The 27,748-nt window shown below is 34.9% G+C and overlaps 1 protein-coding gene across 4 annotated transcripts in view; it reads left to right on the forward strand.

The window, feature by feature from the left end:
* The window catches only part of LOC105144894 (T-box protein H15), a 71,351-nt gene that overhangs the window by 20,167 nt on the left and 23,436 nt on the right, over positions 1-27,748 (forward strand). For all 4 annotated transcript variants that reach the window (XM_087415395.1, XM_011054129.2, XM_087415394.1 and 1 more), the window contains exons 3-4: positions 8,247-8,520; positions 26,565-26,732. In XM_087415395.1, coding sequence (XP_087271521.1) covers positions 8,247-8,520; positions 26,565-26,732 — 442 coding nt within the window. The remainder of the gene's footprint in view (positions 1-8,246; positions 8,521-26,564; positions 26,733-27,748) is intronic.

A 27,748-nucleotide genomic window follows, 5' to 3' on the forward strand; every position in this document is an offset into this window, starting at 1 on the left:
CCCTTCATCAAGGTGCCAGCAACCTACATTATACACTCACACGCGACCTGGCCTGGGATCGTGTGCACGTTACACCGCGGAGAACATGCACAGAGAACAACATGTCGAGAGAAGGAGAAAAAGAGAGAGGGAAATAAAAGATAGAGAAGTCGAGAGGAGGTGGAAATAGGGAGGAGAGAGAAAGAGAGAGAGGAGGGGAGGGGTAGATAGACATCTCTTCATTTTAGACCCCGTTTTCGCGCGGTTACACGAAGTGCACATAATAAATACGCGGGATAACAGCCTTAGAAGGCCTCCGAGTGGACTAAACACACTAATGCACGTAACGAATACGAAAGATAACATCCTCGAGAGAACTCGCAACGGATTAAGAATGGATACTGCGTCTCGCATCAAATATATCAAAGCAACATATACCAAGTATAATCAAATATACTCGCGTGTCTGATATAGCTTGCCGCAGTTTAATTAATAAATGCAGAATCTTTGCGAATTTATCATTGTTAGATAAAAAAAGAAAACAATTTTAGTGAGAAGTATCTAAAAATTTAGAGATAAAAATAATTTTATGGATATTAAAATAATTATGTAGACGCTGAAACTAATTGTTAGAATGTTAAAACATATTTTGTATTATCAGTAAAATATTCCAATTATTATTTTGATAGTTCAACAAAATTATTTTCAGATCTGTATTTAGACAAATTTTTAGATACTTAGCAAAACCGTTTTTTTCATTTAAAAGAAATGAACACTTATAAATATATTTTAGATATATTTAAGATATACAATATTTAAGATATATTTAAGAATAATTCAAAGAATTATGCAGATGTAACATAAAGAAAATTGAATCGTTTGACATTTTTGACAAAGAGATTTATAATTGACTGTCCAATAAAATTATTTTCAGTATTTTTTTGTATTCAGCTAAATTTTTAGATACTTCAACAAAATCGTTTCTCTTGTATCATTAAAGTGTTCAATATTATCGAACGTTCTGAGAAAAAATATAAATATTACTAATAAATTCGAACGAGTTAAAGATCGTCTTAAGCGATTAATTTACGAACGTATCTACGATACATAAAAAATCAATATTTAATATTAATATTCTTGACTAATTCTACTTCTTTTATTTTTGATTGGAGAAGAACACGTTTTAATTTTTATATATTGAATGATGCAAACTCCAACGTACGTATCGTCTCGAAGCAAGTAGTCGCTTTCGCTTCGTTGTCTTTTTTCCATATAGGAACAAGAATATCCTGCCGAGTGGCGCAGTGTCACGATCATCAGAACGTGAAATGCGTGACAGCCGCGATATAATTACAATAGGCAGCGATCCCACCTGGCATACGAAGTCGTTAGCTCGGTAAACACATTTTAGGTTTGACTCAGGTCGAATCGCGATGTATATCCAGCGCGCTTCCGTGATCCATTTGTACTAACTTCACTGGGTACGACGGGTCTTTTCCTCGGTGGCCCTCTTGTATCCTGTTTCCCTTGGCGGAGCAGGGAAAGATATACGAATGATTCAAAGGAGTTCGGGGTTGAGGTGTTTCTGCGATTACGGCCTCGTTAGCCATGGGCCATCGAAGGCTTGTTTATTCCCACCTAATTTGACGGGGAAATGTGCCGCAATGGGACGTTGACGTTGAAATAAAAAATAAATTTACCTGCAGGTAAATTTAGGACGTCTGTTATCGCGATCGAGAAAAGTGACGCAGGAAAACACTTGGATCGGTTAAGCCGCGATAATTCTTCTCGAGAAGTAATAAGAGGGGGCCATGTGGCGAGCGAAGGTTTTAATTGCTGCTATTATTATGATCTTAATATCTGAGGCCATACGATAGTAACGTAATTAATTGCCGAAAAAATTAATGTAGAGGAACGAACGCACATTTACTAAGATGGGCATCCCGAATCAATTACAGAGCTATTTAATATGTATTGAAGTTAATAGAAGTTGGAATAGATTAATTTTGAAAAGGAATGAATGAGGACACATAAAATTTCCATTTCATATACAATGCTAAATAAATTATATCATAAGATATTTAATTTTTAAGGGGCTTCCGCTGACTTATTATTATTTCAAAATGTGATATCAGAAGCGAGAAAATACATGATAAAAATTTTTGTAAAACATTTATATTAATATGGAAATAATTTAATAAAATAACACTTACGATCGGTAGAATCAACTTGTCAAATGTACTAAAAATTCCTTTTTAAACAACCATATCTCTGGAAATGAATCATGCATAATTACGTGCATAACCAAAACCGAAATAAGCTATGTTCACAGCCATGACTGTCAAATTAATTAGAAATAAATATGATTTAATTTCTTCTCATAACTATCATTTCTTCTCATAAACATAAATACAGTTCTTGGAATATTTATTAGTCTATTCTATTGATTGCAAATGTTATTTTATTGAAAAATATTTCTATTTGAATATAATTTATAAAAATTTTTATTGCCTATTTTCTTCTAATAATCTAAATAATACTGAGTGAACAGAAGTCTAATAAAAATTGTAGCAGATTAATTGTAAAATGAATAAATTGAGAACGTACAAATTCGATTTCATAAACAATGCTAAATAAACTTTGTATCACGAGATATTTAATTTTTAATATTATATCCATTTTCATGATTGTGTGTATTTTTGAATATTATTTTTAAACAAAATTTTTTTAAACCGTGCTTTACAAAGCCGTGTTTTTGTTTCGAAAATATACTTAAAGCAAAATGGGGCTGCCACTCCGACACGGTCGCGATAATTTCGATAGCGATACGCGCTCCGTATCCGAAAGTGACACGCGCCGCAGGAATTGACTCGTTCGTCGTGCGATCCTCGTAAAAACATGAGTCACTAAGCACAGGATTCATGTAATGCGCGATAGGGATCACTAAGGGTGACAGATCTCGAGGGAGAGATCGTCGATCGGTTCGCCATCGATACTTAAATAGTCGGCGCGCTTATCCAGCAGGGTGGTCGGTCCTCCCTCTAATGGCAATTTTCCGGATGATTTATCGTGTCGGTTAAAGTTTACGGAAACGCGACGATCGTATATCAACAGAAACACCGGTGAGAATGGGTGTTGTTGTATATACGCACGATTGTGAAATTTATTCTTGGCATAACCGCGCGCGCGTGCGTGCAGCAGGTGAAAGTCGAGCACCTCGGAGGAAACGTCGTCCACGTCAAGGCCGGCTTCAGGCGATAAGCGAGTTAGTTGCAGCTGCCTCAGGGTGGAGGGCTGAAGGAGGTGTAAACGACCCTGATGATTTTATAAAGTGTCAACTCGGGGTAATTACGATAGTGCGCACAACCGTGTTGTTTTTTGATGGCGGGATTAATACCCACATTACGGCAACGTGCGTGGCCACAAATGCTCACTGCTCATTTCGAAATATATGCAAAACTGTATATAGCCCGGGGATATACGAGTGTTTAGCACCTGCCTTTAAGTAAACAACAAAAATCCTGTGTGCGGAAATTCACCCTTAATACATATGATTTTCCGGTTCTTTGCTACACACATTCGTGTCCGGATTAATTTTCATCACTTTTATAAATGTGCAAAAATTATTAAGTGATTCTGACATATATACGTATACATTAACATTTTTAGAAAGTAGATCTTTATAAAATTGTGTAAAAAAAAAAAAAGGAAAAGGTAGAGTATTACTTAGCCAGGTGCTCAAGTATTTTAAAGAAAAAGAAATGTACAAGGCACTTATCTTGTAAACTAAGAATTAACATTAAGAATTAATACAGCTCACTTGTACTAAAAATAAATTATTTAAGAATTTCTAGTTTAATAGGAATCCAGGTCACTTCTATAATTGCTGATTAAATAATATTATCGTACGATTGATAGCATTGTATTGAATTAAAAAATTTTCGGATTTTCTTTTTGTTATCCCTAAAATTCTTCTTCGTTCAGGAGGAGTTACATGCAGTTCCCTAACGTTCTACCTTGTAGCAGTTTCACGACGACGTTGTCAATCACAGTAATTTCGAATTTTATGTATCAAATGTCACGTCGTCGTCGCCATGAAATCGAGAAGCGAATCTCAGGTATGACGCACTCGGAATTGAATTACAAACGTGGAGAAATGAGGCGCGAGGTCTCGCAGACTCCGTCCTCGGCTCCACGAATAAAGAGCTTGTTTCTTGCGCGCAGGCGATGTGTGCGCATTTCGAATGCACCGCTCGGCTAATTCCTCGCCTGAGGGCCGACAATCGTGTCGTTAAGGTGTGTCGGATCCCCGGGCGACGTAACGACGATACTATTCAACGCGATTAGACAATATGCTTGTTAAAAACCACACGAACCTAACCGAACGCGTACGTGCTGCGGAATAGGGAGGATCATTTTCGAGAAGCTCGAAAACCGCAAAACCACTTCCCGAGGCGGTGAGGTCCGCGTCGCAGGGGACCAAGGTGGGACTACGAATAGACAGTGGCAAAGCATTCGCGTGACGCAACCTTTCTTATCTGCGTTTTGCTTAAGGCCCAATCTCGTTTCGTCCAGCTCCGTCGGGAACGAGTCCTACGGCCTCAGGCCCTCTGTAAAAGGAAAAGGCCTGTCATCGAATAAATAGATCTAGAAAACCGCAACAATTACGCTTGCGATCTTGTTGTCTTTCGGAGAAGCCGCGTGGAAAGCATGGTTTTGCCAAAGTATCTAAAAATTTAGCTAGATACAGATTTAAAAATTATTTTATTTTAGACATCAAAATAATTGTACAGGATGTTCAACTGATTGAATAATTTGGATAATCCAACAAAATTATTTTCAGATTTGTATTAGCTAGTAATTTTTAGATACTTTATGTAGATTAAAATCGTTATTCTTGTGCAGGAGTGTAAAATTGTGCACAGAGAGAACAAATTTATTGAAATGTCCAAAAACTTAGCTAGATACAGATTTGAAAATAATTTTGTTGGATCATTAAAATAATTATGTAGGAAACTCAAACAAGCTGCAAAAAATTTTGATATTCTAGCAAGCAACTTGAGTGTCCTATATAATGACAATTTCATGGTGGATAATTCAATAAAATTATTTTTAGGATTATTTTCTATATTTAGCTAAATTTTTAGGTACTTCAGGAAAACTGTTCTTTCCGTGAACAAGGATTCAGGGAGAACGAAAGCGCGTGTTTTTAAGTTATTCCACATGAAAATGATGAAATAAAAATGATGAAAATAATGATTTTATTGAAAATCATCAATAAATGCGACTGCAGTTTTATCGATGATTTTATATGCGATGCAATATCTTAATGGAAACATATTTTTTTTTTATAATCGAACGATGTAAGAGATGTCTGACTCGAAAATATATACGCATACATTCGAGAAATATATTTTTATATATTCCAATAGTATCGAATGTCTTTCTAGCTATATATACTAGAGAATTATGATAAACTATTAAAAAATAGTGGTTATTTCAATAACATCATTAATCATAACGTTTTCCAATAATTAATATTGATCAATTAATCCTCATAGACTTTTGAAATCCAAATATAATCTCACTCCTTAGAATTCTAATGTTCACATGTGACGTTTCCTAGACTCATAGAACTCATCAATTTACCACTGAACATCAATTAATTAATCCATGCTTTAACGGAAGAGCTTACGTAACTATTTTACGTATGTATGTATATGTAATTATGATAAATTAATATAAGACACGTCGATCAATTTCGATATTTGTCTGGTAGCGTATTATCTCGATGCATTATCTATTCGCGTGGTTTAGATTAGTATCGTGCCGGTCAGTCGCCACATAAGAACCGCGAGGACCCCGCAGATCTGACTGGACATGAAGAACTGGTACGCAGATGTTCGTGCGATTATAGCCAATAATATATGAATTCCTACGTAGATTATCAGAATTGTCAGACACAGTAAAAAAGGCGACGTTATCTTCAGCGTCAGTCTGTTCAGTTTCATCATAATCGCGCATATTATATTGTTCAGACAATTCCTCGGTGTCTGAACAATATGATATGGTGTTGCCCTCGCAGCTGTTTCCTTCGGGTAGATTATCGTTGTCGTTGCGATCGGCGATTCAATTTTTTTCAAAGACGCCACCAACTCGCTCGTCCTCTCGGTTTTCGATTTCGACGGTTCTCCGAGCATTTTCAGTCTGTCCGGCGTTGAATTTGTTGTCAGAATTTGTTGTATAATCGCAGGAACGTCGGTTTTTTTGGCCTGAGAAGTTTTCGGAATTCTGATCACAGCAATTTTGGTGGAGGATGAGGTTGTGGAGATCGACGTAGCATCCTTCGAAGTCACAGATGTGATAGCAGCGTCTGTCTTTAAAGAACTTAGCAGCGTTATTTGAGAAAACTCATCCGGCAAGACGTCTTTCCCTGGCGTGTCAATTCCCGGCATATCGGGTTTCTGATGATGATGACGACGATGGTGATGATGGTGATGATGAGTCTTTAGTGGATTGCATGGTCCTGGACATACCATTGGCTGACCTCGACAGGCATGTCGAGGTGGATCCGTCATCTTCAATCTTCTCTGATGGTTCGATCAAGCTTGCGTCTAGCGCAACAATAATTAGATCAGAACTGTAATAGCGTACACGCGTGGTACAGTTATCAAGAATTACGTGCACGTAGTATGGAAAGGACGCTTTTACTAAAGTACACTAAATAAAATTTACTAATACATATTTTTTTGAATAATAATAAGTAAACATTTACTTATAGTAAATAAAATTTACTCAATAAAAAAAACAATAGTTAAATCAAATTAATTTTTTGTATCAAATAAATATATGTCTACATTTAATAAATATTTACTTAAAACTATCCAAACGAATATTTATTAAAATTTAGTATTTTCTTCAGTGGATCAAAAATTTAACCGATTTAGATTTTATTGAGTATGCTCTGTAATTCTTAACACACAATAAAATAATAATGAAAATCAAATAATAAGAAATACAAGACTTTTAGTTATTTTATTTAAGAAACTATGGCACGGAAGAAAGATTTTACTAAAATATTTAGAAATTTAGTTAGACCCACGTCCGATCCAAGTTCGACATTTTCAGCAATAAATTAACTGCAAGTCAATTTTTCACTGTGAAAAAATCGCTATTAATGTATCTCATCATCTGATCGCGGAAAAATGTTTGGCATTCTTCCACGAGTAAATCACAGGACGCGATCCATTGCGTGCGGTCGCAGCGAGGACGTACATTGTGGGCAAGATGAAAGGTTTCGGTTGGGAACGGGAGGATGAAGGTCAGGCTACAATTTTCCCTGTTATGCCAGCGGGAAATTTTCAGCGCGTCTTTGCATCGTCGACGAAGGCGCGTGCGCTCTGACGTCTCTTGAAGTGTTGAAAGGTCGATTGCAGACGCGATCCAAGGCTGGAGCTAGGCTTTTGTGACGAAACTCGAGGTGCCGAAACGAATGTTTCCTTTGATCGAATATACCTACAGTTAAATTCGACATGACTGAGTGAAACATATTAAGAAAAATATAAAGAAACTGATAATAATGACGAATACAAATAGATTTGACATTTTCTTAGTTTTGTGACGAATGATCTCTTAGGACTACGTTTAGAAAAGGGAGCAAGATTATAAAACTTAGAAAAGCGTTTTAACTGTTCAGAAAGTTATACTGCACGCGCGGTGAAACGTTTACGCTGCTGAAGAAAACTTGTTGCAGGCAGTGTTCTATAATTAATAACTTCTACCGTTGCGAGACTACAACGATCGTGAAAGCGGTCACGAAGTGCAAAGGTTTTACCTTGATTTTGCTACGTCATTTTGTGATTATTAGGTTATATACACCAGATATCAAACGATAAAGATCGAGACTCGTTTTTGTTTGTCGTTTTAAAGTTTAGAATTTATCACATTTCACAAATGTACATATGTAATTATATCTTTAATTACCTAGGTTTAAATTAAGATTTTTTTATCTTGTTTTAAAATGATTTAACATCGTTTTTGCGCAAGTAATTAATTAAATGTAATTAAAAAAAATAAGATTCTAAGTAGATATTCGCAAAAAAATGGGTCACTATAACGTTGCACTCGTTTTTTATGCGATATTATAAGTATATTTTGTGAAATATATATAATTTGTTTATATAAATAAGTGTTCCCACATATTCAATTCGAATAATTTATCGTGATTATGATTCGCTTGTAATTACATTGTTTCTGTTCTTTCGCAGACGGATGTTTCCGACGTGTCGGGTATCTTTTACCGGGCTCAAGTCTGAGGGCCGTTATGCAGTATTAATGGACATCGTGCCGGTCGACAACAAGAGGTATCGATACGCCTATCATCGAAGTTGTTGGCTCGAGGCTGGTAAAGCGGATCCGCCGGCGCCCGTGCGACTTTACGTTCATCCCGACTCACCCTTCACCGGTGAGCAACTGCGGAAACAGGTCGTCTCCTTCGAGAAAGTCAAGCTGACAAATAACGACATGGATAAGCACGGTCAGGTAAGAGGACCACTTAAATCTATCCATAATCAATTCGGATGTCATCGAGTTCAGTTTTAACGATAGCTTCTTTTTAGGAGGCATATCTTTAAAATTCTAAAATTGAATTAAAATTAAAAAAAAAAAGTACTGAAATTTTTATATTTATTTCAGTACATTGATACAGATTTTTTTTTGCTAAAGCGACTATTATTTTTCGGTGCTAACTGTATATTTTATTATTACTAACATTACAGAGTGATAATTGAAGTTTCTGATTATTTTACCATGTAATTATAGTTACAAATATTAAATATTTTTCTCTATAATTTCTAATTACTCGCTATTCATAGTGCAAATAATTTATTTACTCATTTTACGGCTACTTGTAATAAGAAATTTAATATTGCAATATTGCAATTCAAATATTGATGATTTTTTTAAAGATCTATCACACACTCAATGTAATCCATAGTCAGTTCAGCGTCAAAACGGTTAAACATTTATACATCGCCAACGAAGCGTGTAAGATCGACCACCAATCTCCATATAATCTACGTAGAATAATTTCGCGCGCGAGATTTTCCTCCTCCTGCGGCGGCCCGCGCGCAGAAATTGTCGGCGATAAGGCGCTTCATGCACCCCGGCCATTATCCCGTTCTGTAATTTGCGCCTGCCTTTCAGCGGATGCGTAATTTCTGGGCCGCGGCGTATCTCCCCTTTATTTCGGAGTTTAGCGCACAATGGCCGCCGGACGCGAAATGTCGGAACCGTTGAACATGCTACCGCTATTACGTGGCGCGGGGAACCCTCTTCCCGTCGCGTTCGATTACGCCCCGGAGATATATAATCCACGAATATAACACCGACGATGATTATATTCAGATTTTAAAGAAATGCCTTGGCTTAAAAAAAAATGGAAAAGACTTAACTTAGAAGGACTTAATTCTCAGAGAAGATTTTGAGATTATATTTTTTTTTAAATGTTCAATTTTAATCTTCCGGAACTGACGGTCTAATGCCTTTATAGAAATCTAATATTAGTCAATTTAACATCGAAATACAATAATTAATTATTTATTTTAGGTAGTAAAAGTAATGTTGTTTAATACTTTTAATACAAATAAATAATCAATTAGGATAGCATGTTTCGAATATGATACAATTCTGAACGAAATAAGATTTCCAATTTCAAAGTTTACGTTTGGTAACCTTGATCTCTTTATACGGAGGATATTAAAAGGTATTAAACAATTAGGAAGAAGCCTTGAATCTTGAAAAGTGGATTTAAATAATTCTAGATATATCATTCTCAGAATTATACTATGTTCGAAATTATTAGGTGTTGGAATTAATTCGTAGCGTTTTTAATGAAAGAATGTTATTTATTTCACATGAGCATTAAAAAATACATTAATGAAAGTACTTCCCATCACTTGTAAAACGCTACGAATTAATTCCAACACCTAATATATCACATTATCACCTACTGTTTTTCAGTAATAAAATGACCAGTAGATTTCTATAAGGGTGGATCCAATCAATTATAAATCTCTTTGTCAAACAATTTAATTTTTTTTTATGTTACATCTGTAAATTTGGATTATTCTTATTAAAACACTTAATATTCATTTTTTTTAATATGAATTGTATCATTTTATTTTCTTGATACTAATTAGTATCTGTTGACTAACATAAATTAGTACTTAAATTAGTATCTTGATTAACATAAACGGAAATTAGACTACATTAAATGAAAATAGATCAATGAAATTATTTACATATTATATTTCCAGTTCGAACTAAAAATTGTATAAATTCGTAAAAAATATTAGGAACGAAGAACCGCCTCGAATATGACATTTTTTATTCGCGTGTGTTAAATTAGACTATTGTTAAAATAAAAATCTATTTAGACATTCTCGCGGACGGTGACATCGTGAAGAACTGTTGCCTTCGTAAATCGGACGACTGCAAAAACGACCTGCGAATTTGTTTAACATAGCAACATTGGCGATGCCGTTTTTCACGCCCTCATATCAATTCCCTCAGCCTTTTCTCGCGCTCGCGTGATCATTGACGAGTCCTCGAGTAGCCGCGCGCGCCGAAAATGGCCTCGTAAAACGAATGAGGGACAACACCCTCAGGGTGGAAGCGTGGAAGGGCCCATGGGTTATCGGCGCAGGTCGTTAATCGTGGGCGTCGATGTTGCCCACGAATAATATTCCATCCTCGCCATTGTCGCCGTCGTTGGCCGATCGATGACGAGCCAATTTCTCGCCATCCGTGGAAACGTATTTCATTCAGAACGAAGGTGTGATCGGAAAAAAGTTTATTTAAAATTATGTATATGATAATCGGAAAGTGACTCGAGAGGAAAATTTGATGAATTTTGTAGCAATATGTAAACCACGAAGAAAAATACAGGCGAACATTTACATGGTGAGAATTAATGAAAATTTCGAAGCGAAATCGGTTGATTGACTATAATTTTGGGCATTTACGTGCAAAGTCGTTGAGCCGATAAAGCTGATATTGAGAAGAAAATTTCAGGCCGCGCGAGTCTGTATGGCAATAAAACGCCGTCTCCTTTCCTGATAAAGTAACATTGCAAGCGCGAAGTTGCCGTGCGATAATGAAAAGTTGGAAGTTCATGGAAAAGAGGCGGAATAGCGCTTGGCAACTGAAGTCGGAAATTACAACAGGAAATGTTGTTAATTGACTAGTCTTAGAAGACAAGTAGTTTTAATCATATCGATTAAAAATATTTTGCACACAATGCAAGTTCTATTACACCTTAAAAGTATTTATATAAAAAATGAACCAGTACATAACTTATGGAATAAACTAAAATGTAATTGATAAATGTACTAATTTCCTTCATATTTAATAATTATGTAAACAGAATTGAGTCAATGCATAATTTATGTAACAAATTAAAATGCAATCAACAAATAGACTGCTTTCGTTGATATCTTAAAAGTAGTTAAGAATATTTATATAAAAAGAATTGAGTAATTATGATATGATACTCTAAAAGGCAATTATATAATAAACTTTTATTGCAATAATATTATAATACTACCAAAATTTCAATGCAACACGATAGATTGTCAGTTAGGATTTGAGCTGCAAATTATTTCAATGATAAAAAATGTTGTTACGTTTCTTCTTATTACTTGAAGAATCACATTTATTTTTTTCTGTTTTGGTCGAAAATCTTTTTATGGGAATTAATTAATTTTTATTTATGAATTTTTTTTATTCAATATAAATCTAAGGGAATTAAATAAATTATAATTTTAATAAATTAAAAAAATTAAATGAAATCATAACAAAAAATATCACATAAAAATAAATGTTTTCTTTTTTTCATAATTAAAATCACATACTTCTTCATTATTCTCGAGATGTAAACATTTTAAAAAAGGATAACAATGAAGTAACATCTATAAATTCTTTTACGATTGAAAAGACAAACTTGATTGTCTGAATTTTAATTAACTTTAATCATTTATAACTGAAGAATTGTAATCTAGACATTTTCTAAAGATTTTCGGCACTCGTGACAAAATATTTGATTCCTATTATTCCTAATATTGCGCCATATATAATAAATTTTTTTATTGAAAGTAACGCACATAATCATAATTTGATTATAATTAGGCGATACTCTTTTATCTCCCATGAACAGGAGGGACAAAATGTAATTGAAGCTCAAATGAGTGAAATTGAACTTTTCATTAAATTGAACAACATCGTAGAGTTTCTTTTTATATCCTTCCACCTCCACCATACAAAGTAGCGATTGTTGATCGCTTCAGTTGCGCGCATGAAATACGAAACAAAGAATTTTCCTTTTGTTACGTTTCCACATTTTTCATGTAAAAGTCATCAATACTCGCATTATATTAGGGACACGATCGAATGTGTGAAATAAATCCTTGGACGAATTTCAAAACTAACAGTGTTGTTTAATTCGCGAATGAATGATAAGTACATTGATACTTCATCTCGATGCGTTTTCCTTCTTATTAACGTGAGAACTCGAAACCGCGTAGAATAAATGCGCGAATTTACGGCGCGATTTCTGCCTTTACCGCGAGATTGGCAATAAACTGCGCGAAACTTAATATTCCGCTATCTCTTCTGGCGTCCTGTTGTAAACGTTCGATAAAAGTTAATCCTCAGCCTGAAATATCTCTTTTATTCCTTAATTGGAAACATGTATTTTCACGCATCCCGCATGGCACGAATACGAGAAACGAGAGATTACTAAATCCGAAACATATCGAGTTCCCTTAAAAACAATGATGCTTGTAATGCTCGATAAAAATAATCTTAACAAGATAATAAGATATTTCTGAGATTATGATTTTATACGCCTAAATTCTCGTCTTGAAATCTCAAAGACACTTATCAAGTTGATTTCCGATTTTACACACTGAAAAAAGAATAGCAGCTATCAAATGTTTAATGAAATAATTTTAATCAAATGTTTGATTAATATAACCAAAAATAATTTTACTTCTCTAAATATTTAGTATTATCAATCATAATAATATTAATACAATCAAATATTCAGTAAATAATCACTGAACATTTAGAAAAGTAAAATTATTGTTGGTTATATTAATGTAATTAAAATTATTTCATTCAATATTTGATAGCTATAACTAAATTCTTTTTTTAATGCAAGAAAAATACTGTTTTATTAAAACTTTAATTAGATACAGATCTGAAAATAATTATGTAAGATATTCAAACTGATTGTTAGAATATCAAAATTTTTTACAATATTATGTGTAATTATTTCGATGATTAACAAAATTATTTTCAGATCCGTAAATATGTAAATACATTTTTGAATACTTAGCCAAATCGTTCTTTTCATGTATAATTATTGAAATTTTTGATTAATTCCAAATCGTATAATAATATATATTTTGATTAATGATGCAAACAATTAATAATTATAACAATCATCAGAATTCTTCTAATTTTTAATCGCGCACTACTCTAAAATTATAAATGCCCTAACAAAAGATCATTTACTTAAAAAAAAAAAAAAATTATTTTCTCTCTTTACCCTATTTATTGCAAACTTGTCATTAAATTGTTAGGTAGGATTAAACAGGCTTGAATAAACAAGCTGCGACTTTCTACCCCTGGAGTCCGGAAAAGTCAGGTTTTTCGTGACCGTAAAAACTGGGACTCTATGGGAAGGATGGGATTGTTCGCCTCGGGAGGGTGCAGCGGGCCACAAGAAAAGAGAAAAGGGGAGGGGGGGGGCCTCGTGCTAGCTTGGGAGCATGCTCATAATGTTGTGGGTATTATAGGCGATCCATGGCTGGTATCGTAGGTGGTGTATAGTAGGTAGTACGAAGACGGCGTTACCTATAAGCTAATAAATTGAGCGGATGTTTGCCCCGAGCTTTTGTCATGATGATCACGGGTAGCCCACGCCTGGCCCCGTCGAGCACCTTTTGAATCTCTCGAGACGGCTCCGGCCGTTCTCGGCTTCACCTCAGCATGTCTCTTCCTCACGACGACTGAGGAGGACGCGTGTAAACGCGCGCATGAATGCTTTTCGGAGCTTTATCCGCGAGTGAAGGATAAATCGTAGAAATGATAATCACGATGGGCGATTTCCTGTCTCTCTTCGCTGCAAATATTCTTTTTTTTTCCTCTTCTCCTCTTTTACGCGATTTACTCGGATGACTCGGTAACCGTGCAATCGCGGTACTTCAATGTCATTGCGAAGGAAGCGAATGCGCCTCCTAAATGTATTTAACTTTTCAGTAGGTGGTCTAAAGATATCTTTAGTCGTAAGTTGGTAGATGAGATACTCAAAAAATACTTAAAAAAATTTATTTTATGACTATATTTTTTACTAATAAATTATGTTACAGTTAAATTTATAATAATTATATTTTTATGAGGTAGAGATATATAAAAATAATAAACTACAAGATTTCTGAGTTTTTTAAAATAAGATTTAAAAAAAAAATACCTGGCCATCCTACCTATCCATTTAAAGATTAATGCCATGTAGGCCTTCGTTAACTCCAAAATCTAGAAGATTTCTTAAAATCTAGTGCTTTTAACACATTGAGAAAAATGTTTCAAGGAATTTTCAATATAACTTTTGACATACTCATTCACATAGCATTTTCAAAATTATACTTTTGTCATGAAATAATTAAAGTTAATTATCTCTTACCAAACGTTTATTCTTTCATTCCTTTTCAGAAGGTAGAAAATTTGTTAAAAGAATCGAAATTTTCCTCCTTTTATAATACGATCGCAATTTCTCGCTTTTGTTCCATTTATAATACTTTCATTGAAGACACGCTAATCTTCATTGAATAAAGTTAATGGCATTCTATATATAAATCAACATGACATTAGACACGAGAGAAGAAGATTATTAACAGTTCTCGCCTGGATATTGCTGTCCCGATTTACTGTTTTATACATGCGTTATCTTTAATAGTTGGTATCGCTGCCCAGTATCGTAATGTTCGTCGCGATGCTCGCTCATTGATATCGCTCGTAAAAGTAGTCATAATACGCATCAGTATATGAATTCTACGATCTCCCCGTGTCGAGTGGGCGAATACGCAAATATAAACTGTCAATAAGCATAAAATAACAAGTAGATCCGAGAGCGGATCCTCTCGGTTAAGAAACCGAGTATAATTCCCAACGACCGACGCGCTTTTCGAGATGTTTGAGGTTCAATCGTTCTTGTAACAATCCTTTCAAAGACATTTTGATTCCCCGTCACGGTCGATTTGCGTTAACTGCGATCAGAAACAATTCGTAAGTGCAGTCGGCTTCGAAAGGAAAGGAAAAAAAAAAAAGAAATAGAAACGAAGAGGATTGCTCTCAAGGGAGAGGAAGGGAGATCAAAAGGGAGATCGAGTCGAGCTTCGTGACGGGGAACCCGGTTATTCCTTTCCGGTTGTATCCGGCAATTGCCAAACACCCTGTACGCGCACAGAGAAACACTGGCGAGGAACGGAGAACAGACACACCGGCTGAAAGCGGTCGGTCGAGCCGGGCGAACCACGCAACGCGCCAGTCAACTCAACTCGACGACTCGAGTGGTAGGGAACATTCCTTCGCTACGGCCACTATTTCATCGTTTCGTATGACGCGATATTATAAGACCCCCGCCTGCGCGACTCGGCTACTACACGGTGGTCCAAAAGCGGTCATCCACCCGCGCGCGCGCGAGTTCTCTCCCGTCAAACTCTTCTCTCTAACACTCGTTCCTATCAATGTAGAATTGATGTGATTATCCAACGATTCAGATTTATGCCCATTTTTACCAATGTAGATTAACTGTAAGTTCAACTCAGTTCAACTTATTCTACATTTTTCTAATTCTTAGAACTGGAAAAAGATGAAGAGTTTAGTTAAACCAAGATTAAAGTTAAATTACATTAGTAGAAACAGGCATAAAGCTGAATCAGTGAATAATCACTGACATTGGTCCTAATTATGATAATCAGTTCATGAATTCGTAGTGAAATTCAACTAAAAAAATGAAATGCGGAACCCCTAATCTAGCTAACCTTGCTTTAGTGTATAAATTCAATGTATATGGTATATTGGAATTGGAATGCAAATATCTGTATTTTAATTATAGGTATAATGCTAAAACTTCTTTTCTTTTACACTCAGTGAATTTAATTTCATCCAGTGCCCAAGTAGGCCTCTGAGTAATCAGTGAACATCCACTGATTCAGATTTCAAGAATTCGAATCTTCGTCTTCCCATTTTCTTTCAAGACGGAATTCGCGATTGACGTGTAAAATTTACTTTTATTTCTACAACTTTTTTCTATTTTTTTACTCTACCTGTAAAGTTACCGCTACTTGCTTCCGTTATTCCGTTATTTTTTGTTGGCTGCTCTTTCATCTAGAATTTATTCACGCAGCTGTAAGTCAATTCGATGCGTGTTTTTATACCGTAGAAACGTGAGGATTAATCCTCTACTTCCGGTCATATTCGTAGCGCCTCCATTACAAGCATGGCGTGCGCCATGCTACATTCATGTTTTATGACAGCACAGATAAGTAAAGCCCACAGACCAGCTCTCTCTCTCCTCATATTTTTGATATAAAAATAAAACTTCTAACAAATGCTCTGTGTTTTTTATGCGAATCTTGATTAAGACATATCATGATTTGATTTTTTTTTTCAATAAAAATAAAAGTGTTTTAAAAATTCGCACAAAAGTACGTCTACACTGAAAGAAAAGATTGGCTGAATATGGCACAGGATTTTTAATTGGTTGCTACAACTAATTTTTGGTTGCGTTAGCCGTTGTATTGAAATTTTACTGACATTACGAATAGGTTAACTAAAAATTAGCTGCTGCAGCCAATTAAAAATGCTATGCCATATTTTACCATCTAATTTGCTACAGCAGCCAATTTTTTCTTTCAGTGTGATTGTGAGAATAAAAGAAACAAAGAACAATACCGTGATACGACAGCATCAACGATTTCTGTTCATCGTATGCGGAAGATATCGGGTAGTTTTATCTCTCGATAAACGGTGCCATACCACCGTACAGTTTTGAAGAAACCGGTACTTCTCCGAGCGCGGAAAAGAAGTTACTGCGGGAGAGATGTAAAGTTAATCTCCTTGAAATATCGTGGACGAGAAGGATTTGCCGTAATTACTGGTTGCTCGGTAAACACGCGGATAAAGTGCGCGCGATGCAACGCTGATCGACAGGTGGGAAAACGTAGCGGATTGTCCTACCACCCGTTTCTCGAAACTTGCGTTGTTACCTGCCCCCATCTCTTCCCTCACCCTTCTCTCGTTCCTTTTTTTTTCGATTCCTTTCGCGGTCTTGCCATGGAGGAGAAAGTCATTTTCGAGCGACGGAATTTTTACGAGCCGACCGCGGAGAGCCAGGCATGATGTGTATTCAAATCCGCAGTACATAAATAACAGCTAATAAATAAGTACCAAGGCAACGATGTGCCCATCGTATAGTACACACAATTTAAATAGTTCTGAATGCTGCGAGAAGCGTATTATGGTCAAGTTGATTTTACAATGACAAATAGGCCACTTGCGAATATACGAGGTTCAAGATACTCAAGAATTTCTACTTATAAATTTATTTACAAGTCTAAAAATCTGCAGTAATTTGCAGGCTATTTGGATATTAGCAATGTATATTTAATGTGTGTCTAATCTTATAAATAATCATTGATATGTAAATTTATGAAATTGAATAATCGATAATTCAATGCATTTAATAATTTATTTATGAAGTAATAAATGTTATGTAATTATCTATGTACAAGCACGTAGAAATTAATTTATTTTTATATGTATATATATTCTGGCATAAATATATTTGTCGACGATATTTTTCTTGAATGGCAAAACACAGTCAGTTATATCACAGTTATATCACAGTTCGTTAGGCATCTAATAATCTATTTATGAAGTAATAAGTACGTCTGTAGTGTTTTTTTGTGTGTATTTTTTGAAGATTAAAGTCATTGTTTCGGCTCGTAGCCCTTGACATTATTATTGTTAATTTTATTGTATTAAGCTATATTATTAATTATATACTTTTAAATATTATACAGTTGTTTATTATGCACAAGCGTAGAAATTTGTTTATACTAGTGTATAAATGAGTATGACAAAAAATATTCGCACAGAGGAGGTATTTAAAAAAAATCTTATTTTTAGAAAATAAATTAATTAGTAATTTATTAACAAAGAATCTATATAAAATATAGATTCTTAAAACTACGATATTTTAAAAAGATGTATAATAATTAAAATATCTTAATAGTAAAATAATAGTAATAGTAAAATATCGTAATAGTAAACAAAAATGAAAAATCATATTGTTTGAGCTCACAAAAAGTACTGGTACAATTGAAAAATTTAATTTCTAAAATCATAAATAAGATTATTTTTGCAAAATTTTTTTATTTTTATCAGGAATATACTTATTAATAATTTACTAATTAATGTTCATTTTCTACAAATAAAATTTTTTAAATCAAAATTTTCCCTGTACGAATAATTCTTACATTCACTGTATATTCTGGCGTAACATAAAATTGCCAACATCCTTGAACAAAAAAAATTATCACACAGCTCGTTAGTAAAAGCAATATCATATATTAATTCTTTTAATCGATACAAATATAATTTAACTGAAAAACATATAGGCACGTTTAATTACTCGGCGATAATTGCTCGATGATAAATCTAAAAAATGATAAAAAAAGAAAATAGCGTAGAATAAGTGCAATGATCGGCTTCTTAATTATACTCACGATTGACTTGCAGGAAAAAACGCGATCGATTTCGCAGAGTATCTTACAATTAGCTCGGGAAAAGCCTTCTCACGATCTCGCGATCGTTCCTCCTTTCGTTTAAAGCGAGATATTAGGTTTCCTATCTCGGTTTCCCGCGGGAATGCCCGAACGGCGGTGTTGATAAATTAAGCGAAAAGTTATGTAGAAAACGAAGAACAGGAAAGAAACGAGTAATGTTTCGCGTGTGCGTACATCGCTACTCGTGCTTGACCGGTGTACGCACACGCCGCGCGTAGAGGAGCCAAACGGAGCGAAGCGGATTGTTGTCCCGACAGGTTGCGGCGAGTTGTCCCACACGCAGAAAACGAATAGGAACACTCCAGGACACCGCAATGTGATCATCTCTCTCACCATAAAGCTGCTACCTTCGGAAAACGACTTCTCGGTGAGAGCCAGTTTCTCGCGGAATTAAATTCGGATCTTTATTGCTTGGAAATGTTATTCTAGCGGAAACATTATTTCAACGCTTCGCGGTGCGAACGATGTGTGATGATATCTAACGTTTCGCTCATTATCAGTGAAAACACAGATTTTTGCAAAATGCATAATAAGAGGGTAGTTCGAAAAATTTCTGACCTGATAAAGGAAACACACATGATTTTTGGCAAAATTTTTTTTATTTTTCAACTAGCCCAATTTAAATCCAATACACTCATCTGAACGATGATATTCTAACTTTTTTATTTATCATATATTATATTATTTATCTTATTTACCATATTCTGTATAATATAATTTATCTAAATCTAAAGTAAGTTAGTTTTATTAATTATTTCAGTATTTGTATCGGATCTCTTTCCTTCGAGCCATTTCTTCATTTTTGGAAAGAGACAATGTTTTAAATACGTTTTATAATAATACCGTTTAAATATGTTTGAAGCATTAAAAACATGTTTAAAAGAAACACAATATTTTATTCTTTTAAAGAAAAACATTAGTGTCTTTGCTAATCTTAGTGCGGAACTAATTCGAAGCCCAATTCATGCAATTTTGCGATTGCAATTAAAGAAATAGAAATAAGAGCGAAAGCATTCTCATGAACAAAAAATTGCTTGCTTTATATAACAGAAAAAAAACTAATAAACGCATCTGTCTGATATTTGTGATGCCATTTCTGTATCAGGCCAAGAACTTTTTGAACTACCTTCATATATAAAGCATAAGAGAATCAATCAATCAGAGTCTTTCCTTTCTTTGAATGAAGAACTCTGATTGGTTAAGTTTCTTACTTTACCAATACTTTATGCAGTAGCAAAGATGTATCTGTATTCTGATCTTATAAGTCTTATAAGATAAGAAAAGAAGAAGCATCACGACATTTTATATAATGCTATATTGCTCCTTTTTTTTCTTATCTTCAGTTATCCAATCCGGGCCTAAATCAATAAGGGCCTAAATTCTTCCATTAATCCAATGCGAGATAAGATACTTCAAGTAAACTTAATTAATAAAATCCTTTCCAAAATCCACTGAGAATATTTTTTTTGTGTGATATTCTCAATTGGTTTAAATAAAAAAAAGAATCGTCGCATTTTTATGGAGCGCGATAAGATGGAAAAAAAAATTGTCGATGAAAGAATTCTGAAACGCACAACAGACCGATGCGATGCAATAAATGCGATTTGCGAAACGGCGCAAATTTAACGCACGTTATAATCAATGAAGTGGCATCGGACACCTCTCCTCGAGCGAGGCCTTGCTCAATTACGCCCTTGGGCCGTTTAATTAATACGCCTATAATTCGCGGCCTTTGCGTAATTATATACGCTTACATTGTGGGTATCCTGCGTGTAGATCCGGATAATCCATAGCCTGCTCCGCGTGTCCGTGGAAGAAGGACAGGGAAAAAGTAGAGGAAACGGGATGGAAAGGAAGAGAGATTCTGAGAGTGAGAAAGAAGGAAAAAGAAAACGAAGGATTTCCAACGTCACGACACAACCAAACTCGCTTTTGCGAGCATCCTAAGCGGCAAGCACTCGCGTGCGAGTGTATATGAATATTCCGGACGTCGCGACGCGACGTTTGTTTTTCGCCTGGCCGCGAGATCGCCGGCGATATTTTTCAAACTGGTTTAATACTTGCGACAGGTAGCCGAAGAGCTCGCGGGTTTCTGCCGAGATATGCCCGGTAGTGTGCGACTTGCACCACACGGCGAATCGCGTGTGTGATATTAATGTGAAGTTACCGAAGTGAGCACGCTTGGTAGATTCCACCGGTTGTACCCTAAACGCGATTTTCTGGTGGACTTTAAACGACCGTCATTTATTCTGTTCGTGACATGCTCGGAAAGGATCCTGCACTAATTATGTGGAAAATTAAGTCCCGATGAAATGAGTTAGCTGCATCATAGATGTAATAGATAGATATAGACAGCGCATTTTCTGATCTTAGCATTTGCTAAGTTAGAAAGAATTAAACATATCAGCATCTCTCTTTAATTCGATATTTTAGATAATGAGAGAGAGAGAGAGAGAGATATACACAACAAGATTTTGTTAAAGTATCTAACAATTTATTTAAATACAGTTATAGTGTAATACAGTTATAGTCAACAGTAAAACTTACTCATGGAACATCTTTGATACACCATAGTTAAAAAATCCATCTATTATTAAGCTTTGTGTATATGACATCTTTTAGTCATCACATTATACGTATTGAAAATTAACTCATTCCACTGGGATCCAACTTTCTATAAGTATAATTAGTGTGGGATCCTTTTTGTCCCTATCCTGTGATTCTTGGCGTTTTGCATATTTTGCGAGAATACGGATTATAATCAGCTTCAGAATTGCGAAAGCATCGTTTCATTTGCCCGTGCAAAATAATCCTGCATTTTGAGAATTTTCAGGATTTTTGATTAAAGATAAAAAATATTTTATACGTTTTATACACAATCTTTTAAGTATTTGAATCCTAAAAATCATGACCTTTGGATTTTTTCGCATCTGTCTGAATCTTTAAATCACCAAATCTTTAATTTGTTAGACTTTTGGATCTTCTATCCTTGATTTTTTATTTTAAATATCAGATCCTGGTATTTATGGTCTTTTAAATCATCGAACCCTGCTGATCTCTGCCTTTCATCTCCGCGGAGATATTTTAATTTTAATTTTTCTTACAAATCGCTGCCAGGATATTCCATTTTATCTATACCTATTATATGTAGTATACATATCTAGAAACACGTTTGTATTAATTGAGACTGGGATTAACGATCGACCTGACATTCCGTTGTGATTGCTATCTATCCATGGGGAGAAAAATGCCAATAAATCGCCCGTGTAATGCCGCTATCAACATGTATTACGTGGATGACGCGATCTTTGATAAATCGCCACATGCAAATCACGTTGGAGAGCGGATCGGTTTCTCGGTAGCCTTTCGTGGCTAATTATTACAAATGGACTCTAATCGATTGAACTGGAAGAAAAAGTATCCACGTCGTTTACGGCACGCAAAGCGAGCTAACTTTTTTCCGGAAAATGTTTTTACGCGAGAAACTCGATGATGCGGAAAAACAGGAAATCTCGAAGAATAACCTATCTGAACTTTATATTAAAATTTAAATTGTTTACCGCCAATAAATCATTCTATATTGAGTATAATGTAAATTTTTAGCAATAAAATCTGTAATCATTTAATTTTTAAATCTTTAAATTTTTAACTCAGAAATTTTGTAATCTCATTTCGTCTTATTTACTGATTCAATCTTTATTTCTTTACGAATTTTGTAAAATATTAATTTTATTAAATATATCTTCGCGATGCTTGAACATTTTATAGAAATAATATTTTCTTCCGAGGCGTGAAATATTTTGGAATATATAAAAATTATCGCTGAAGACCAGATGTTTTTCGTTGTTTCTCTTTGTGGAAAAGTTGATTTTATTCGATAGATATTTTCACATAGATGTCAGCTGCACATCATAAATATTTTCCCTCGTGTTTGGCGCTGGCACAATGTGTATTCGTGCATGGTTATTTGTGTATTTGTCTTAAACATTGATGATGTAGTAAGAACACGTCCCATCGATGAGAAATACGTTCTTACGATTGTAATCTACAATGTGTCGTAAACTCCTACGGACACACAATTTGTTGGAATAAAACGCAAGCCCGCATCGAGTCGTCTTCCCGCATCTCGCGTAACGAAAGGAAATAAATAAACTTTAAAGACGTGTAATTTATACTCATGAAGACACGGTCTTCATAAGGGTTAATTATGAATCGATTATAACTGAATTAAATAAAATCAGATAGGAAAAACAAGACTACACATTCGTTTTCATGACAGTTCGTGATAACGGGAGATCGAGATTCCGGTAGAGCCGACGTTTCCCTTTCATCGCTCGTTGACAATTTTGTCGGATGAAGTATTGTTCGTACACATGTTTCCCGGGAAAATCGAGATAATCGAATTCCCAAACTGGTCGTGCTCGACGGAATAAGTTATCCGATCGGACGTACGCACGACAGTTTATCGCAGATATGCATACTCGATCGTATATGTTTACATGTGTATATATATATATATATATATATATATATATATATATATATATATGTAAAATATACTTGGTGACTGCAAAGACTGTAATAACACTTAAAGGTAGAGTTCTGAGATCATTTCGAATTATAAGTACATAAAATTATCGAATCACTCTTTAAATCTGAATCAGTGGATAATCACTGATACCAGTGTCAAATATGCCACTGGTAATCAGTGAAATGTGAGATCCCTAATCTAGCTAACCTTTATTATGTGATCTAACTAATCTTGTTTTAGTGCATAAAATCAATAAATATGGTATTAAAAGATTGAAATTAATATGCAAATATCAGTATTTTAGATATATAATGCTCAAATTTTCTGTCTTTTTTAGTTGAACTTCACTGAGTATCCAGTGTCAAGTATGCCACTGAATAATCAGTGACTAGATTCAAATTTAGGGAGTACCTAAAGTTCGCGCATTCAGGTGTGATTATAATGTGATATAACGTAAAATGCCAATCACACACAAACACACGCACTTCAGATAATATCATGATTAACTAACTTTAAATGCTTATAATTCAAAAACTATATATAGCCTCGATTTGGAGTATTAGGATTTTCGTCTTAAAATGATCTCAGGACTTTACCCTTAAGCATTGATACGGTCTTTATACGGAATACTCTGTATAAATACACATATTTTTTTATATACATAATCGTATAATACGTGATCGTCGCGTCCGTTTACTCACACACATGTATGCGTAGGATCGAAGCCGGTCGCGCAAACGGGACTTAAAAGTCAGGGCCGGCGAGAAGGGCCCGAAATGCCCAAAGACTCTGTCAGGCCACCTGCAGCCGTTAAGTCTCAACAGTTGCGGCATCGCAGCCGCCTTCATATTTCATATTAGCGATAATATATAAGTCCGGCTACCGACACACTCTCTCTTTTTCCCTCGTGTTCTCTCTTTCTCTCTCGCGCCTCCTGTTGCGAGACTCTGCTTCTCGTTCTAGGATCATTCCCGATGTATGCTAACGAGCCCGTCCGACCGGCTCGATTTCAGTAATTAGCCCACCGTCCCGAGGTCTATTGAATCCACATCTGTTTCCAAAAATGTATTTATACAAATTCATGCAAGAATGATACGTACAATCTTTTTTTAATTTTGTGATTCCTCTCTACACGCCTAAATGCTCAATGTTATTGTGCAATTATTTTGTACAATATTATTGATATGCCCTTGAACTTGATCATTTTTATTCAAAGGTTGAAGCAGTTTTCTTGATAAAAGTACTTGTATAAACACCTGCTCAGTTATTGTCTTGTTTTTCTTCAGTAAATGGATTCATTTTGCGCATCTTTTGTGCGTAGTAATTACAGACAAAGAGTTACATCTTGAATGGAATCCTAACAATAAGTATAGTTTCGGTTACAGACAGAGTTAATACAATTGTCCAATAATTGCTGCTAAAAAAGTCTTGCTTCAAAAGTACATGAAATTTCCACAGGGAGGCTATATTGAACTTCCAGACGATCTGTAAAATTGTGCAACATCAAATATTGTACAACAATATCGATCGTCTAAAAGCCGCTTTACTCTGTGTAATTTACTCGAAAGCATAATTTGGATATTCTTGCGGTTCACAAGATGCGAATATCACGTTTAATCTTCAATGTCTAATTACTCTCTTCGTCTCTCTCTCTCTCTCTCTCTCTCTCTCTCTCTATCTTTTCCCTCTCAGGAGTTAATTTTAATCCAAACCATCCCCCGATTCTAATCACCTTCGTATGTCTCGTCGCGCGGATTGCCCTCGAAAATGGTAAGGCGGAGCGCGATGCGCGCGCGGTTGCTCGCGCGTTACATGATACCGTCGCGGGGAATTTGTTTCGTCGCGCCACATTGTTTCGGACAGGAAATCGATACAGGACTTCGCCCCGGCTGTAGCGCCGCGCGCTATCTACAGTATCTACCTGCGACAGAGTCCCTCTCCCCTCCCCCCCCCTCTCTCTCTCTCTCTCTCTCTCTTGGAAATGGAAATCTCACTTCAAACTTTAACCTACCTATCTGCGCGACTTTTCCAAATGACACGCCAGTCTCGAGATATTCGAGAAAAATGCTTGCGCAATAACGAGAAGCTTCCATTTCTATTTCTCTCATATCGAGAATTAAGAGAATCTCCTGAATCACAGGTTTTACACTGAAAAAAAAAAAATTCAGTCTTTGTGATTATAATTGCATCGTAAAATAATTATGGTTCTTAATTGGAACTCCATTTTTATAATTGTATTTAATACTCCATATCGCGTAAATTTTTAAAATTTCAAAAAAAAAAACGTTTTAATAATTTCAGCTTTCAAATCTTTAAACATCCAACTCCAATTTTTTTTAAGATCCGTACAAGATCCGTCTTAGATCGTTTCATTTTGGAATTTATTGATTCAACTTTTACTTCTTCAAGTTTTGTATAAATTATTATTGCTATAATGTTAACAATAATGATTATATTTTAGTTTTATCAAAAAATATACGTATAGTTGACATTAAAAATGACTATGAATTATAATAATTGCAACCATTTTCTCTCAATGTACATGAGGCAGATAACAATAAGATGTTGCTCTAGCTTAATTTTGAATGGATCTTGTAGTTAGCTAAGTTTAGTTAATTAAGTTTAGGTCGAAACGAATTTTCGTTAAATCGGGCGAATCGGGCTTAAACGATAGTGAGTACTCCATGTTGCTACATCGTTATATATAAGTTTTCTCTGTCTCTGTATTTATTATCTCTCGTGTCCATTAGGAAGATTACACTATGGACCGTTGTGACCCATTTCTAGAAATGTAAAAGTCAGGCGAATAAGGTAGAGGTATCCTACCTTCCGTTGATAATCTACTTGCGATAACTGGAGCCCAGCGTTTCTTTGGACACGAAATATATTAAGTACGGAGACATGTAAGCTAAATAATTACCCGGTAACTTACGATAATCGGCGACTTAAGGTGTGCGTTCGCGCGGAATATCGTCGCCGATCGCAATGATAATCGTATTTTATTGTTATTGGGGGTATCGCGATACAAGCCGCGCAATTTCGCTCATGGAATTCATTGAAGGAAAGAACGTGAAATCAATTTTTCGCGTTTAATCCTGTCGAGAGGAGCAATAATCAAACGGCAGATCTTTTCGTTGTTGCAGATTGTACTGAACTCGATGCACAGGTATCAGCCGAGGATACACTTGATTCGCTGTCGACACACCGACGACAGCAACTTGCATATCACCGACCTTCAAAAGGAAGAGTATAAGACGTTTATCTTTCCGGAGGCCATTTTCACCGCTGTCACTGCGTATCAGAATCAGTTGGTGAGTCCAGATGTATCGTCAAATACACAGTCGATTATACAGTGCAAGTTAATTCTCAACGAACACGGACCATTCGAATAGATCGCTGAATATTTGCATCGCGAAATTAAAGTTATGCTTTCGAATTAGTTTTTGAGACCTGCGATTTTTTTCGTATTGCTTAAAATCACGTTACATAATTAATCTAATTTTCGAGGTAAATCTGGATATTTATTGGATGATTATGGGGAAGGTTACCGTAAAAATAAAATTATTTGTAATTAATTATAATCATTATTTATAAAAAGTCACGAAAATATAAAACTCCACGTGGAATTTCAAATTAATTGAAAAAAAAAAGAACTATCAGATGGGTTAAAAATGATATAATCACGGTTCTAATGTTAAAAAGAAAGATCTTCTGTTCATCGTGAATGCGTTCCGATATTCACTGCCAGTGCTGAAAATCTATAGCGCACGTAACATATACTATATAGTTTCAAGAACGCATCCCATATTAGATACACAGAAGTGACAGTCTCTTTCATTTTTTATTTATTAAAAATTTTTAACCATGTAATAATAAAATATTAATAGAAAGGAATATGAGGTCTAAATAATAAGCTCATAAAGATGTTGTTATAAACATAAATATGTATTCACTCTTAAAAGAAAACAATAATGTGATACGTTTCGTTACTATACTAAAGCTGATATTCATAGTCTGTTCTTATTTTAAAACTATCATAATTAATATCTTCAGATGTTAATACGGTTCTGTGATTAGCTTATGACGTCTCAGGATTGTATCAAGACAGTTTTAAATATAAGAATCGACTATGAATATGAACCCAAGTTTTCGTCAGCTAACAGTATATAATAATCTTTTTATTTTGACCTTCATATTCTCATATATATTTCAATTGCTTTGCAAAAATCAAACTTCAAGTTTATTATGCAAAATATTAAAATTAGCAGCAACTTCAGATTAAGATTTATGCGTAATAATAGCATTTCTTTTCTTATAATATAAAATC

Source organism: Acromyrmex echinatior, chromosome 18, assembly GCF_024713525.1.
Source record: "Acromyrmex echinatior isolate Ae372 chromosome 18, ASM2471352v2, whole genome shotgun sequence".
Taxonomy (NCBI): Eukaryota; Metazoa; Arthropoda; class Insecta; order Hymenoptera; family Formicidae; genus Acromyrmex; species Acromyrmex echinatior.